The sequence below is a fragment of the Oncorhynchus keta genome, chromosome 37 (genome assembly GCF_023373465.1).
Source record: "Oncorhynchus keta strain PuntledgeMale-10-30-2019 chromosome 37, Oket_V2, whole genome shotgun sequence".
In the NCBI taxonomy this organism is placed as follows: domain Eukaryota; kingdom Metazoa; phylum Chordata; class Actinopteri; order Salmoniformes; family Salmonidae; genus Oncorhynchus; species Oncorhynchus keta.
Window position 1 is genome coordinate 7,977,433 of NC_068457.1, and position 14,645 is coordinate 7,992,077.

General features: G+C 43.4%; 1 protein-coding gene across 1 annotated transcript in view; it reads left to right on the top strand.

The window, feature by feature from the left end:
- Positions 1–5,637, top strand: part of LOC118369969 (partitioning defective 3 homolog B-like) — a 174,116-nt gene extending 168,479 nt beyond the window's left edge. Inside the window, exon 24 of the mRNA XM_052499048.1 lies at positions 2,512–5,637. Coding sequence (XP_052355008.1) covers positions 2,512–2,860 — 349 coding nt within the window. The 3' untranslated portion in view covers positions 2,861–5,637. The remainder of the gene's footprint in view (positions 1–2,511) is intronic.
- Positions 5,638–14,645: the final 9,008 nt, after the last annotated feature.

Genomic DNA, 14,645 nt, shown 5'->3' on the forward strand with positions numbered 1-14,645 from the left:
TCCCCATTTTCAGGCCACATCTCAAGGGCTGTTTGCATGGGATAGTTTGTGTCCCAAAATGTAAATAGCACCCTATACCCTACATGGTGCACTACTTTTGACCAGAGCCTTATGGCCCCTGGTCAAAAGTAGTGTGCTATATAGTGAATCGGGTGCCATTTGGGATGCAGCTATAGAGTGTTGACAGTTGAGAGGTGTGAGTCAGATTCATTACATGACCATGTTATTGGTTGCGTTCACTTGGCCCATGTGGATAGGATCACACCTCCCTCTGTCAGGTTGTATTACATGACCAAAAGTATGCTCGTCGAACATCTCGTTCCAAAATCATGGAGTTGGTCCCCCCTTTGCCACTCTTCTGGGAAGGCTTTCCACTACATGTTGGAACATTGCTGCTTCCATTCAGCCACAAGAGCATGATGTTGGGCTGCTCCCATTCAGCCACAAGAGCATGATGTTGGGCTGCTCCCATTCAGCCACAAGAGCATGATGTTGGGCGATTAGACCTGGCTCGCAGTCGGCGTTCCAATTCATCCCAAAAGTGTTCGATGGGGTTGAGGTCAGGGCTCTGTGCAGGCCAGTCAAGTTCTTCCACACTGATCTCAACAAACCATTTCTGTATGGACCTCGCTTTGTGCATGGGGGAATTGTCATGCTAAAATAGGAAAGGGCTTTCCCAAAACTGTTGCCACAAAGTTGGAAACCCAGAATAATCTAGAATATGCTGTAGCATTAGGATTTCCCTTCACTGGAACTAAGGGGTCTAGCACAGACCATTACTCCTCCTCCACCAACCTTTACAGTTGCATTCAGGCAGGTAGTGTTCTCCTGGCATCGGAGAAGCGTGATTCATCACTCCAGAGAACCCGTTTCCACTGCTCCAGAGTCAAATGGCAGTGAGCTTTACACCACATCTGCTGACGCTTGGCATTGCGCATGGTGATCTTCGGCTTGTGTGCAGCTGCTCGGACATGGAAACCATGAACTCTTCAGTAAGGCCTTTCTATTGCCAATGTTTGTCCATGGAGATTGCATGACTGTGTGCTCAATGTTATATACCTGTCAGCAACGGGTGTGGCTGAAATAGCCAAATTCACTCATTTGAAGGGGTGTCCACATGCTTTTATGTCTATATAGTGTATATTACACACCTTACACATACTCACAGACACAAACATGCACACATACACACATACACACTCATCCATTATACTGACATACATTTACATACACGCGTACATCCACCATCACCTTTACACTCACATACATGGAGTTTGAAAGCCCTCCTCTGTCTATCTCTCCTAGAGTTAGTGAGAGTAGAGCTCTCACTGTCCACTCACAGGCGTGCTCAGTGTGGCAGCTCTGCACCTGTTGACAGTGCGTCGTAACAAGCCGTGTATGTGCTTCCCTTGGGAGATCTCTGGTGTGTGGGGCAGTGGACTAGGCATGCCAGCTATCAACAGCATGTGGTTTATGTAGACTTGACACCCACGTGGTCCCTTCTCATTCAGCACAGGGGCCCCTATGATGTCACTAAGGGCCGAGAGAAGGGACAAGGAGGGAGAGAAAGAGAGCGAGAGATGGAAAGAGATGAAGGCCAGCGGGGGTTTTGAGGGAGGGGAGAGCGCCTGAGCCTTGACCCCAGCTCAAGGCCTCCAAACAGGCTTTCACCTCCACATCCTCCTCCATCTTCCCACTAGCCTAAACATCTTTCCATCCAGCTTACACAGGCCAAATCTGCCCCTAAATGACCCTTGCACAGCATCACATCTATTAATCGATCCCTTTATCTGTCTCTCCATCCAGAGATTGAGGGATGGCTGGATTGATGAATAGATGGACATGTTATTGTCCTCAGAGGATGTAGAGCTGATGGGTGGGATGTGGTCTATGGTCGTGTGTGTGTGTGTGTGTGTGTGTGTGTGTGTGTGTGTGTGTGTGTGTGTGTGTGTGTGTGTGTGTGTGTGTGTGTGTGTGTGTGTGTGTGTGTGTGTGTGTGTGTGTGTGTGTGTGTGTGTGTGTGTAATGCAAGTTGGTATCACAAATGCATCTATGAAAATGTACAGGGAATTTACCAGTGCAGTTACCCCTATCACCTCTATCTGACCTGGGAGAAGGCCTAGTTTTGGGCTTTGGTCCTGGTTGTTGGCTGTGTGTGTAACTTAGCCCAGGCAGAGCGTGAGCAGGGAAAAATGTGAATGGTGCTGTGAAAGGTGATCCATCCTGCCTCTGTGAGTCGCCCTGCGTGTCTCCTTACCCCAGGAGCTTATCCCCCTAATCACCCCACAGTCACTGGGAGGGAATCTGAGACACCCAGCTGCCTGCAGCCTCCTTACTGCGCTCCCCCCCCCCCTCCCCCCTGGGTAACACACTCACACACTCAATCAGATATGTGCATTTACACACAAGCGTATGCACACACACAAGTTGACTGAAAACACATTTTTAGGGAACAAATGGTCTACACTCTCTAATGTTTCTGTCCTCTGTATGTGGGTGATTGTGTCGCAGGAGAACAGATCCGAATGACTACCCCACCCAGTCTAGGACAGCACCCGGTTACCCCGGCCGCGACAACTACTACCCCCCTAGAGAGACCCAGCCCCACCCCTCCAGCCTGCCCCGGGTCACCTTGCCCGCTGGGCCACCGCAGGTGGACCCCAGGTACTACCAATCCTCGCCCCACCGGGCTGCCCAGCGCCAGGATGTGCCCCCCACACCAGGCACCCGCGCCCCCCGCTATGAGACAGTGGGCAGGGGCGGTTACCGTGACGCCAGCCCCGAGCGCCACGCCGACGGCTACAGGGACGGCAGGCAGCCGGACCCACGCCAGAAGAACTCTATGATCGGAGCGGTGTAGGTGTGATAGCTAGATGGACTCAGACTGGGGTTGCAGAATTCTGGTAACTTTCCCAAAATTCCAGATTTCCCAGATTTCCCAGTTGGAAGATACCCATGTTTCTGCCTTATTTGATTTAATTTCTTCTTGATTCCCTGGATCTTCCAACCTGGGATTTCTGGAAAAACTGGGAATTTTGGAAAGATTACAGACTACTCCAACCCGAAATCAGACGCACTCGTTGCTTCTATACAGCCCCCCCGTCTAAAAACATCCCCCCTACCTCGTTTCTGAACGAATCGGACTGGTGTAAGTAATAAGGCTCCCAACTAGACGCCCAATGGGCTTGAGCCATAGTGCTTACACCTATCCAGGTCTTTGAGATCTACAAACATCAAAGCAGTAGGGAGGGGTTGCATCCCAAATGGCACTCTGTTCCCTATCTAGTGCACTTCTTTTGACCAGGTCAAAAGTAGTGTACTATGTAGGGAATAGGGTGCCATTTGGAAGGGGTAGTTTAATGGACCAGGCCATCATCGGAACACCACTCCTCTCAGCTGCTGACATGTTTTAGAGGCAGTGAAGGTCTGTGTGTGTACTGTATGTATAGAGGTATGTTTAGAAATGTCTCTTTATGCATGTGTGGGGGTGTAAATAATGACTTTAGATTCACAGGGGTCCAGAATGACTGGAGGTAGACATAATGTACAGATTGGAAAGAGACTTTTAATTGAATAGCAGCCGAGCTCTTGCAGGGTTGCTGGCGCACAAACTTAAAGACAGCCCCCTCCCCCTTCCGGAACAACAGTGAGAGGCCAGGGATGGTAAAATTAGGGTTTTGAGATAACGGAAGACAAAATGACAACTGGGCAAGAAGTTGACACTGGACAGGAAGTTGTTCCTAAGAAACAAGGTCGGAGGAACAGGAAGTGAGGAACAGGAAATTAAGTCCACATCGAAGCATCTTTCCCTCCTGCCGTGTCCCTTCCATTTGCCTTTTAGATGTGGGTGTTTTTTGCATTTGTTTTGATTTGGTTGTGGCCTTTTTGCTAAAAACCTTCCATTAACTGTTGTTTGCCTGTAACAAAGTTATGCTGCCCATAATGTATTATTTTTTAAAGTAAAGTATAATGTGTGTGGTGTTTATGATTTAAAATGGCTATGTCAAATTTGGGTTATGTAATCATAAAGACACTGTTGAACAAACGAAATGTTCTGTGTTGACCTAACTATATTCATCACCACACATGTCCCAAATGGCACCCTATTCCCTATATTCTGCACTTTTGAGCAGAACCCGTATGGGCTGTGTCCATAGCCTTATGAGGCCTGGTCAAAAGTAGTGCACTAAATAGGGAATACAGTGCCATTTGGGACAGAGCCACAGTCTCCAGTGATGAAGGCCTAGGAGAGACACTTAAACATGTCACTCATATGCACCGGGATGATCCTTTCTCTCCATTTATATCATTTCCCTTGTGTGATGTTCAAGAATCACAACGCTGACCGCTGATCATGTCATATGGTACGTTAATGACGATACAGTTTAACCTTTGTTTGTAAAACGGATGTTTTTATATTATGCGGTGCATTAAATATACATTGTAAAAGATCATATACAATATGCAAAGATGAATCCATTTATTGTTCACCGATTTAGCCGTCTCATTTTACAGGATGATGAAATTGCGAAGTTATGCCAAAGATCCCGATTATCAATTGCCAATATGATGTCTCATCTCGCCCAAATGACTCATTAAGATTTTCAACCCAGTTTAGCCTTGCCATTGGAGATAAATTAGCCCCCTACGATAACAGAGAGGCCCAATGTGTGTCCCAAATGGCACCCTATTTCCTACATAGTGCCATGCTTTTGACCAGGGCCCATTGGACCAGCTCATAGGGCCCTAGTCAAAAGTCTTCCACTATTTAGGGAATAGGGTGACATTTGGGACGCACACCCAATCTTACTTCTGATAAAGACTGAATCACCCGCAACAATTAAGACTGCGGAGATCTCTGTGCTGAAGTGATTACCTCCCAAATTGCTCCCACAGAAATGGGAGATCTGGCTGATTGGTGGAATTAGAGGTTGAAATTAGGATAATTAGAATCTGTTGAGGGCTCATTTTATCAGTTAGTGTTTAATTACTGCCGAGGCCAGTCGGTGTGTTTCAGACTTCATCCCAAATGGCACCCTATTTCCTACATAGTGCATTGCTTTTGACCAGGGCCAGTAGTGCACATTGGGGACGATTCTGACCCGAGTTAAGCATGCGTAAATGGAACGTAATTCCCTTTAATGCACTCTCTCTGCGTAATCTGACCTTGAATTTATGCATGATAATAGCATGCTGTTCACCCACTATTCGTTTTGGGTGGAGATCTCAGAAATAAAGGTGTGTTTGAGGTATCTACAGCTGTACGCGCGAGGAAACCATGAATAACATATGTATTGTGGCTCATTTTCCTCAGTGAATTAGGCTATAAATAGCTATGCAGTTATTCAAACGTTTTATTGTGTGCCCTCATAATTTGCGTGGATGAAAGTTGGAAGACCAAGCTATAGGTTTGTAGGGCTGAACCTGCTGAGTTAATGTATGCACTTTAAAATGTTTTAATTATATACCCAAGATTTTTTCAGTTTTACAATTTGTATCATGTTAAATATTAGCCACTATCAGGAGTCACTGTAAGTAATACCCACAGACATTTATACACTGAATAAAAATATAAATGTAACATGTAAATTGTTGGTCCCATGTTTTGAGCTGAAATAAAAGATTCCATAAATGTTCCATTCTCACTAAAAGCTTATTTCTCAAATTTGTTGCAAAAATTTGTTGTCATCCCTTTTAGTTAGAAATTCTCCTTTGCCAAAATAATCCATCCACTTGACAGGGGTGTCATATCAAGAAGCAGATTAAACAACGTGATCATTACACATGTGCACCTTGTGTTGGGGACAATAAAAGGTCACTCTAAAATCTGCAGATGTGTCACACAACACAATGCCACAGATGTTTAAAGTTTCAAAAGAACGTACAATTGGCATGCTGACTGCAGGGATGTCCACCAGAGCTGTTGCCAGATCATTTCATGTTCATTTCTCTACCATAAGCTGCCTCCCAACATCATTTTGGAGAATTTGGCAGTATGTCCAACCGGCCTCACAACTGCAGACCACATGTATGGCGTTGTGTGGGCAAGTAGTTTGCTGATGTCAACGTTGTGAACAGTGTGCCCCATGGTGGAGGTGGGGTTATGGTATGGGCAGGCAGGCAGGCATAAGCTACGGACATCGAAAACAATTGCATTTTATCAATGGCGATTTGAATGCACAGAGATACCATGACAAGATCCTGATGTTTTAGCATGATAAGTATCTGTATACAATTCCTGGAAGCTGAAAATGTCCCAGTTCTTCCATGGCCTGCATACTCACCAGACATGCAGCAATGTGTATGACAGCGTGTTCCAGTTCCCGCTAATATCCAGCAACTTTGCACAGCCATTGAAGAGTGGGACAACATTCCACAGGCCACAATCAACAGCCTGATCAACTCTATGCAAAGGCCATGTGTCACGCTGTATGAGGCAAATTTTCTGATCCTCGCCCCTACCCTTTTTTTGAAGGTATCTGTGACCAACAGATGCATATCTGTATTCCCAGTCATGTTCCTTATATAAACTGTAACTCAGTAAAATCTTTGAAATTGTTATTTATTTTTGTTCACCGTAACAATGACTTTAGTGTTAGTTTTCTTAAAATTACCTTTTGCATCATTCCATTCCGTTTACCTTTAAACCTTATGATTCATTCATACTTTCCTAACCCTAACCTAAAATGTGCATAAATAAGGGAACCACACCTGCATAGGCTGTTACGCAACTGCATAAGGTAAGTCTAAATACCAACTACTGTGAAGTGTGTTGAAAAGGCATACATTTCCTAAGTCTGAATCAGGCCCATAGGGAATAGGGTGTCATTTGGGATGTATCCTTAAACTTCCACATATCACTGTCTGTACCCTGTACCCAGACTATGGTGAAACACCTTAACACCCTTCACTCTACCTGGGTCTTGTTTATTAGTGCACACCGTATCAAAACTTTTTTGCAACAAAAAAAATAAATGTGCATTTTGTCCAGGTGGCCTTCCAGTTTCAATTTGTTTTCTTCTGTATTGATGCCTCGTCAATACAACCCAGACTGGGTTGAAACACCCTGACCCATTTACCTTATATGGGTTGTGTTCATTAGTGTTGTGTTCAAAATGTTCTGCAAAGGAAAATGTGAATGGGCTTTCTTATTGGACAAGACCAGGTAGTCCATTCGTGTTTCAGGCCATTTTTCTGCATTTGGTGCCTAATGAACACGATTCTGACAAAAAAGAGATTATCCAGACGTGATATTATGTATTTGTAATGCGTGGAATCTATGCATGTTTTTGTCTCTAATCTTTAGGATATACCATATAGGATACAGAGATCCTCAAAGATATTGTCGTAAGCATCAATTTAAGGGGAACTAAAAACAAACTTAAATATGGCTACCATGCCTCACTCTATGCATTACTATAAATTTGAGTGTCTGTCGCATTACGCTCCTTCTACTTCTGAGAGCCAGGACTGTCTGTCAGTTTGTGCGAGTGTGTTGTCAGTGTCTGTAAGAGTGTGGGTCTGTATCAACGTGTGTGTGTCTCACTCCCACTCAAGCACGGTCACGGAAGGACACAATAAATCCACTATCACGCCGCATGACAAATCCACTGTCACACCCCATTATATGGAGTCGGCCACGTTCATAGGGTCACGGTCCCTCATTTGGTGCCTCAGACATCTTTTCATGCTTTGTTGGGTTTGTTTCTAATCTTCATGTCAAGGTCTTATCATTTCCCCACTTTGAGACAGAAGTCGTCTCGCTCTAATAAAAGGTCTATCTGCTGAGTCACATTTCGACTCTTCCCCTGCCAGCTCTGAATACCTGGCCTTTGTCTTTTTGATATCCTAGAAATTCAGCTAATTTCTTTGCTTTTTTTTCTCTTTTACTTCTTATTTGTCAGTAGTGAATGTCTGGTCTTTGTCTTTTTTGATCGCCTCAATTTGACAAATGTTTGACCTTTTTATAATATTCTTTTACTGGTTTTCTTTTTCGTGGCTAGGTCGAAGGGGCGTTGTGAATTCATTTGAAACCTCATTTCACATTCTAATGTGAATCACCCAAAAAACACGTAATCCTAAAAAAAACAAGGGTGCTCCAGTCATTTCTCGAAAGCAGAAAATAGGCAGACACTGTATTCTCTTGATATGTTCTTGAGCTTCCCTATTCCACCAGCGCCTTGGAGCACACCAACATGTGTCAATCAAAGCCCTACTCTGGAGAGAGTGAAGCAGGAAAGAGTTATCACTCCCATGTGGCGGCTAAAAAAAATATAGAGCTGAGCGTTCAGGAGCGTGTTGGAGTCCCGTATGCCCTCGCATTGCGCGAACCGCAATAACAGACCGATGCTCGCTCTCTTTATGACCTCACCCTCTTCATAAAACCACATTCCGATGCATTAAGCCTTACTCCATCGTCCATCACCGCTGTCCCGCATTCATTTCAACCCCTCCTTATCATGACAACATGAGCTCAGTATCGGAGCTAATCAGACTTCACTGCGTAGCCTGAGTGCATTTCCTCATTTCATTATACACCCCATTATAAAGCCAGAGACTCCTGGGCCGGGTCCCAAATGTCACCCTCTACCTATATAGTGCAGCAATTTTGACCCGAGTTCAAAAGCAGTGCTCTATGTAGGGAATATGGTGCCATTTTGGGATGCAAATGGTCTTGGGGTTATATGGGAATAGGAAAGTGGTTGGGTAACGTGGAGTTAAAACAGGGATGTTTAAGTGGGTGCTTCAACGGAGATGGGAATGACGGGCTGATGAGTTAGTCAGTCGTTGACTGGACCTTCACCTGTCCTCGTACCCATTGGACTAACACAGTAGTCTGCAGAAAGCGCTGTGGCTGGCTCCGGGGGTGAAATTTTCCCTAGGTACAGATCTAGGATCAGCTTACCCTCCCCTAATCTAAACCTTAACTGAACTCGAGAACCAACTTCTCTCGTTGAAAATCGCATATGTGACATCGATAGTAGTCAGAAACATCTATGAATGCCAACATTGACAAAGTGCAAGCAGGATCTGACCCTTTTTTTTTTCAATTATCGCCTAAAATGACATACCAAAATCAAACTGCCTTTTGCTCAGGACCTGAAGCAAGGATGTGCATATTCTTCATACAATTTGAAACGAAACAAATGTGGAAATGTGAAATTAATGTAGGAGAATATAACACATTAAATCTGGTTAAAAAATAATAATACAAAGAAAAAAACTTTAATTTTTATTTTGTTAAACCATCTTCGAAATTCAAGAGAGACCACCATAATGTATTACTCCAGCCCAGACGCAATTTAGATTTTGGCCACTAGATGGTAGCAGTGTATGTGCAGACTGATCCAATGAACCATTGTATATCTGTTCAAAACGTTGTATCGAGACTGCCCAAATGTACCTAATTGGTTTATTGATACATTTTCAAGTTCATAATTGTGCACTCTCCTCAAACAATAGCGTGGTATTCTTTTAATGTAATAGCTACTGTAAATTGAACAGTGCAGTTAGATTAACAAGAATTTAAGCTTTCTGCCCGATCCTGTAGAGGTTAATTTTGGTCGTAAAGTCAGTATCATCCAAACTGAGTTTTGTGAGATTTGTGTACAAGACTTCATCATGACTTACTTGAGGTTTGGGTTTTGATTTCAACAATGCCACCTACCACGGGATAAACAACTGCGGTGATTGTGGCCTATCCAATCGTACAGCAGAACACACAGTGAGACAGACCGCACAGCAGATTGGACTCACATTTTTTTACTTGAGAAATACTGCACCAAACACTTTAGCTACAGTTGAAATCGGAAGTTTACATACACCTTAGCCAAATACATTTAAACTCAGTTTTTCACAATTCCTGACATTCAATCCAAGTAAAAATTCCCTGTCTTAGATCATTTAGGGTCAGCACTTTATTTTAAGAATGTGAAATGTCAGAATAATAGTAGAGAGTGATTTATTTCAGCTTTTATTTATTTCATCACATTCCCACTGGGTCAGACGTTTGCATACACTCAATTAGTATTTGGTAGCATTGCCTTTAAATTGTTTAACTTGGGTCAAATGTTTCAAGTAGCCTTCCACAAGCTTCCCACAATAAGTTGGGTGAATTTTGGCCCATTCCTCCTGACAGAGCTGGTGTAACTGAGTCAGGTTTTGTCGGCCTGCTTGCTCACACACGCTTTTTCAGTTCTGTCCACACAATTTCTATAGGATGAGGTCAGGGATTAGTGATGGCCACGCCAATACCTTGACTTTGTTGTCCTTATGCCACTTTGCCACAACTTTGGAAGTATGCTTGGGGTCATTGTCCATTTGGAAGACCCATTTGCGACCAAGCTTTAACTTCCTGACTGATGTCTTGAGATATTTATTCAATATGTCCACATGATTTTCCTTCCTCATGAAGCCATCTATTTTGTGAAGTGCACCACACCCTCCTGCAGCAAATTACCCCCACAACATGATGCTGCCACCCCCGTGCTTCACGGTTGGGATGGTGTTCTTCAGCTTGCAAGCATCACCCTTTTACCTCCAAACATAACGATGGACATTATGGCCAAACAGTTTTATTTTTGTTTCATCTGACTAGAGGACATTTCTTCAAAAAAGATGATCTTTGTCCCCATGTAAAGTTGCAAACTGTAGTCAGGCTTTTTTATGACAGTTTTGGAGCAGTGGTTCTTCCTTGCTGAGTGGCCTTTCAGGTTATGTCGATATAGGACTTGTTTTACTGTGGATATAGATACTTTTATACCTGTTTCCTCCAGCATCATCACAAGGTCCTTTGCTGCTGTTCTGGGATTGATTTGCACTTTCCGCACCAAAGTACATTCATCTTTAGGAGACAGAACGCGTCTCCTTCCTGAGTGGTATGACGGCTGCGTGGTCCCATGGTGTTTATACTTGCATACTATTGTTTGTATAGATGAACGTGGTACCTTCAGGTGTTTGGAAATTGCTCCCCAAGGATGAACCAGACTTGTGGAGGTCTACAATTATTTTTTCTGAGGTCTTGGCTGATTTCTTTTGATCTTCCCATGATGTCTAGCAAAAAGGCACTGAGTTTGAAGGTAGTCTTTGAAATACATTCCCAGGTACACATCCAATTGATTCAAATTATGTCAATTAGCCTTTCAAAAGCTACTAAAGCCCTGATATCATTTTCTGGACTTTTCCAAGCTGTATAAAGGCACAGTCAACTTAGTGTACGTAAACTTCTGATCCATTGAAATTGTGATACTTTGAAATAATTTGTAAACAATTGTTGGAAAAATGACTTGTGTCGTGCACACAGTAGATGTCCTAACTGACTTGCCAAACTATAGTTTGTTATTAACAAGAAATTTGTGGAGTGGTTGAAAAACAAGTTTTAATGACTCCAGCCTAAGTGTGTGAAAACCTCTGACTTCAAATGTAGATGTAAAATTGTGCTACTCAAATCCCCACTGCAAAAATGTCACTTTATTAGAGATTTCTTCAGATTTCTGCTTTCAGTCGCTCTTTAATCATTAGTGGGCGAAAGCAAAACTGACCCAAGATCAAGGGCAACGTTGTCCAATTCAGTTTTTTGTTTCTAACTGGTAGTTATTTGCACTCACCTGGTGTCCCCGGTCTGATTCGGTCCTTGATCAGAAGGAGAGGATGAAAATGAGTGTTTTGGCCGTTCAGGACCAACATTGAACAGCCCTGGTCTAGGGGCAACTTCACCCAATTTCAGACTTATTTTATTTACTTGGCTGACTTATTTGTGAGATTTCTCCTTTGAATCAGACTTAGTACATGGTATACGTGTGCAATACTGTGCTGTGTCTATTCCTTCTTGTATAGTAACCTGGTGTAAATTTGTGCCACATTTTACCATGAAAGCACTGGCTACTTCCCCTACTTTCAGTCAGTCACACACGAGAACCAACCACCATCTTTTTCAACCGACCGTTGTCATAGCAATGCCGTGGCTCCTGGCACAGCATGCCTCACTGTGGGGGCAGGAGGCCAATGACATTGCCGTGGCAACACTGAGATGGGTTCCACATGCCACGGTTAGAGAATGAACATGCTAGTCTGTTTGTCATTCAATACCTCCGAGCAGAGTTATTAGCTCAGTTGTTAGCATGTGGCTAACATAACCTCTACAAGTTTACACTTTGACTCAGTGATATGACGTTGCCATGGGCAGCGGTTTACTTTGCATCAACCTAATCAAATAACGTTTGCGATTTCTGTCTGGTTTGTGGTATTTTACTCCGAGTGTTACAACATCGCTTTCAGGACTTTCCTCTTAACAGTTATAAATAGCAGAGTTATCTGGAGGGAAAATACTCAATTTAAATACATGGGAACTAAAAGATGGGCTGTGTCCCAAATGGCACCCTATTTCTTATTTAGTGCACTACTTTTGACCTGGGCCCAAACACATGAGCAATGGTGATGTGGCCACGGTGTGTTGAAACTCAACAACTGGATTCCAAGGCTTGGGAGCCCATCCATCTGCCTTTCAGCACCAGGCAGGATCCAGGTGACACGTTTCCGTTAGGTACAGATCTAGGATCAGCTACCCCTCCCGTAATCCTAACATTAACCATTAGTCTGGAAAATGCTAATCTGACCCATGATCAGCATCTATGGTAAACTTTAACTGCCAGACCCCTGCGCTGAAGGAATGTAAGCATAAAAGGCGATTCTTTTTATTTTTATGCATCTTAATTTAACTAGGCAGTCAGTTAAGAACAAATTCTTATTTACAATGACGGCCTACCGGGGAACAGTGGTTAACTGCCTTGTTCAGAGGCAGAACGACAGATTTATTACCTTGTCAGCTCGGGGATTTGATCCAGCAACCTTTTGGTTACTAATCACTAGGCTACCTGCCGCCTCAAGGAGATGCTTGAGTTGTGCCTGATCCAATCTCATACATTAGCATTCACACACCCACATAGAGACATACACACACACACACACACACACACACACACACACACACACACACACACACACACACACACACACACACACACACACACACACACACACACACACACACACACACACACACACACACTGACAAATAGCCTACACACATACACAGCACTGTGTTCCATGTGAGTGACCGAGACTCCGCTGACAGCTTGGCACAAGGCGTGAAATTGGCGCCCTTTCCAGAAAAATGCCAGATGTTTTTGTTGGCAGTCACAGGGGTGCCAGGGTCAGAAGTACTAGGTTGCCCTGTGATGGTATGTCAAGTATTCCTGTTAGTTTAACACTCTGATTGATGTGCCTGAGTTTAGTCGAGCAGTTAAGGCTGCTGCCCTTGGTACATGTGGCGGCAGGATAGCCTGGAGGTTGGAGTGTTGGGCTATTAACGGAAAGGTTGCTGGTTCCTAACCCGGAGTTGACAAGGTGAAAAAATATATATATGTCGCTGTGCTCTTGAGCAAAGAAGTTAACTCTCCAAGGGCGCTGGAAAATGGTGACCCTGGTCGTGACCCCACTCTGTGGGTGTCTCAGGGGGAGTTGGGATATGCAAGATACACATTGTACAGGTGTGTAACAGGACAAATATAAGCACCCACCGATGTATTATGATAGGCAGACCTCTGCCTGCTTGGGATCGAGTCCTGGTCCCACAGCACTTCTACGCAGTATGTCCTCTATCGATCTCCCCCTCCTCATTTCATCTCCCTGTCAATACAACCCCAAAGAATGTAACACCACTTAAATTGACTTAGGGTGTGGGGGCATATCATCCCTTTGTTCCTGAAAGAAGTTTTGCAATGATTCCTATGTTGACGTAAAGAATATTTGTTGGTCCATGGTGTGTAATGAGGCGCAAACAGATGTTGCACTTGACACATTTATGAAATGACTTATCCCAGTTACTAATAAGCATGCAGCCATTAAGAAAAATACATGTTAAAACTGTTAAATCCCTGTGGATTGATGAGGAATTTAAACATTTTATTGTTGAGAGGGATGAGGCAAAAGGAATGGCAAATAAGTCTGGCTGCACAACCGATTGGCAAACGTACTGCAAATTGAGAAATCATGTGACTAAACTGAATAAAAAGAAGAAAAAAACTACACAATGAAACAAAGATAAATGACATAAAGAATAACAGTAAAAATCTTTGGAGCACCGTCTATGAAATGTTAGGGGGAAAAAAGGTAAACTCCGCTCCATCATTCATTGAATCAGATGGCTCATTCATTACAAAACCGACTGATATTGCCAACTACTTGAAGGATTTTTTAAATTGGCAACAAATGCTGACGCTACACATCCATGTATATCTGGCAAAAATTATGAAAGACGAGAATTGTCATTTTTAATTCTGTAAAGTGAGTGTGGAAGAGGTGAAAAAATGATTTATCAACAATGACAAGACACCGTGGTCTGACAACTTGGTTCGAAAATTACTGAGGATAATCAATTTACCATATCTTCAGTTTAATCCTACTAGAAAGTGTGTACCCTCAGGCCTGGAAGGAAGCAAAGTCATTCCGCTACCTAATAATAGTAAAGCCCCGTTTACTGGCTCAAATAGCCAACCAAATCAGCCTGTTACCAACCCTTAGTAAAGTTTTGGAAATTTGTTTTGACCAGATACAATGCTATTTTACAGTAAACAAATTGACAACAG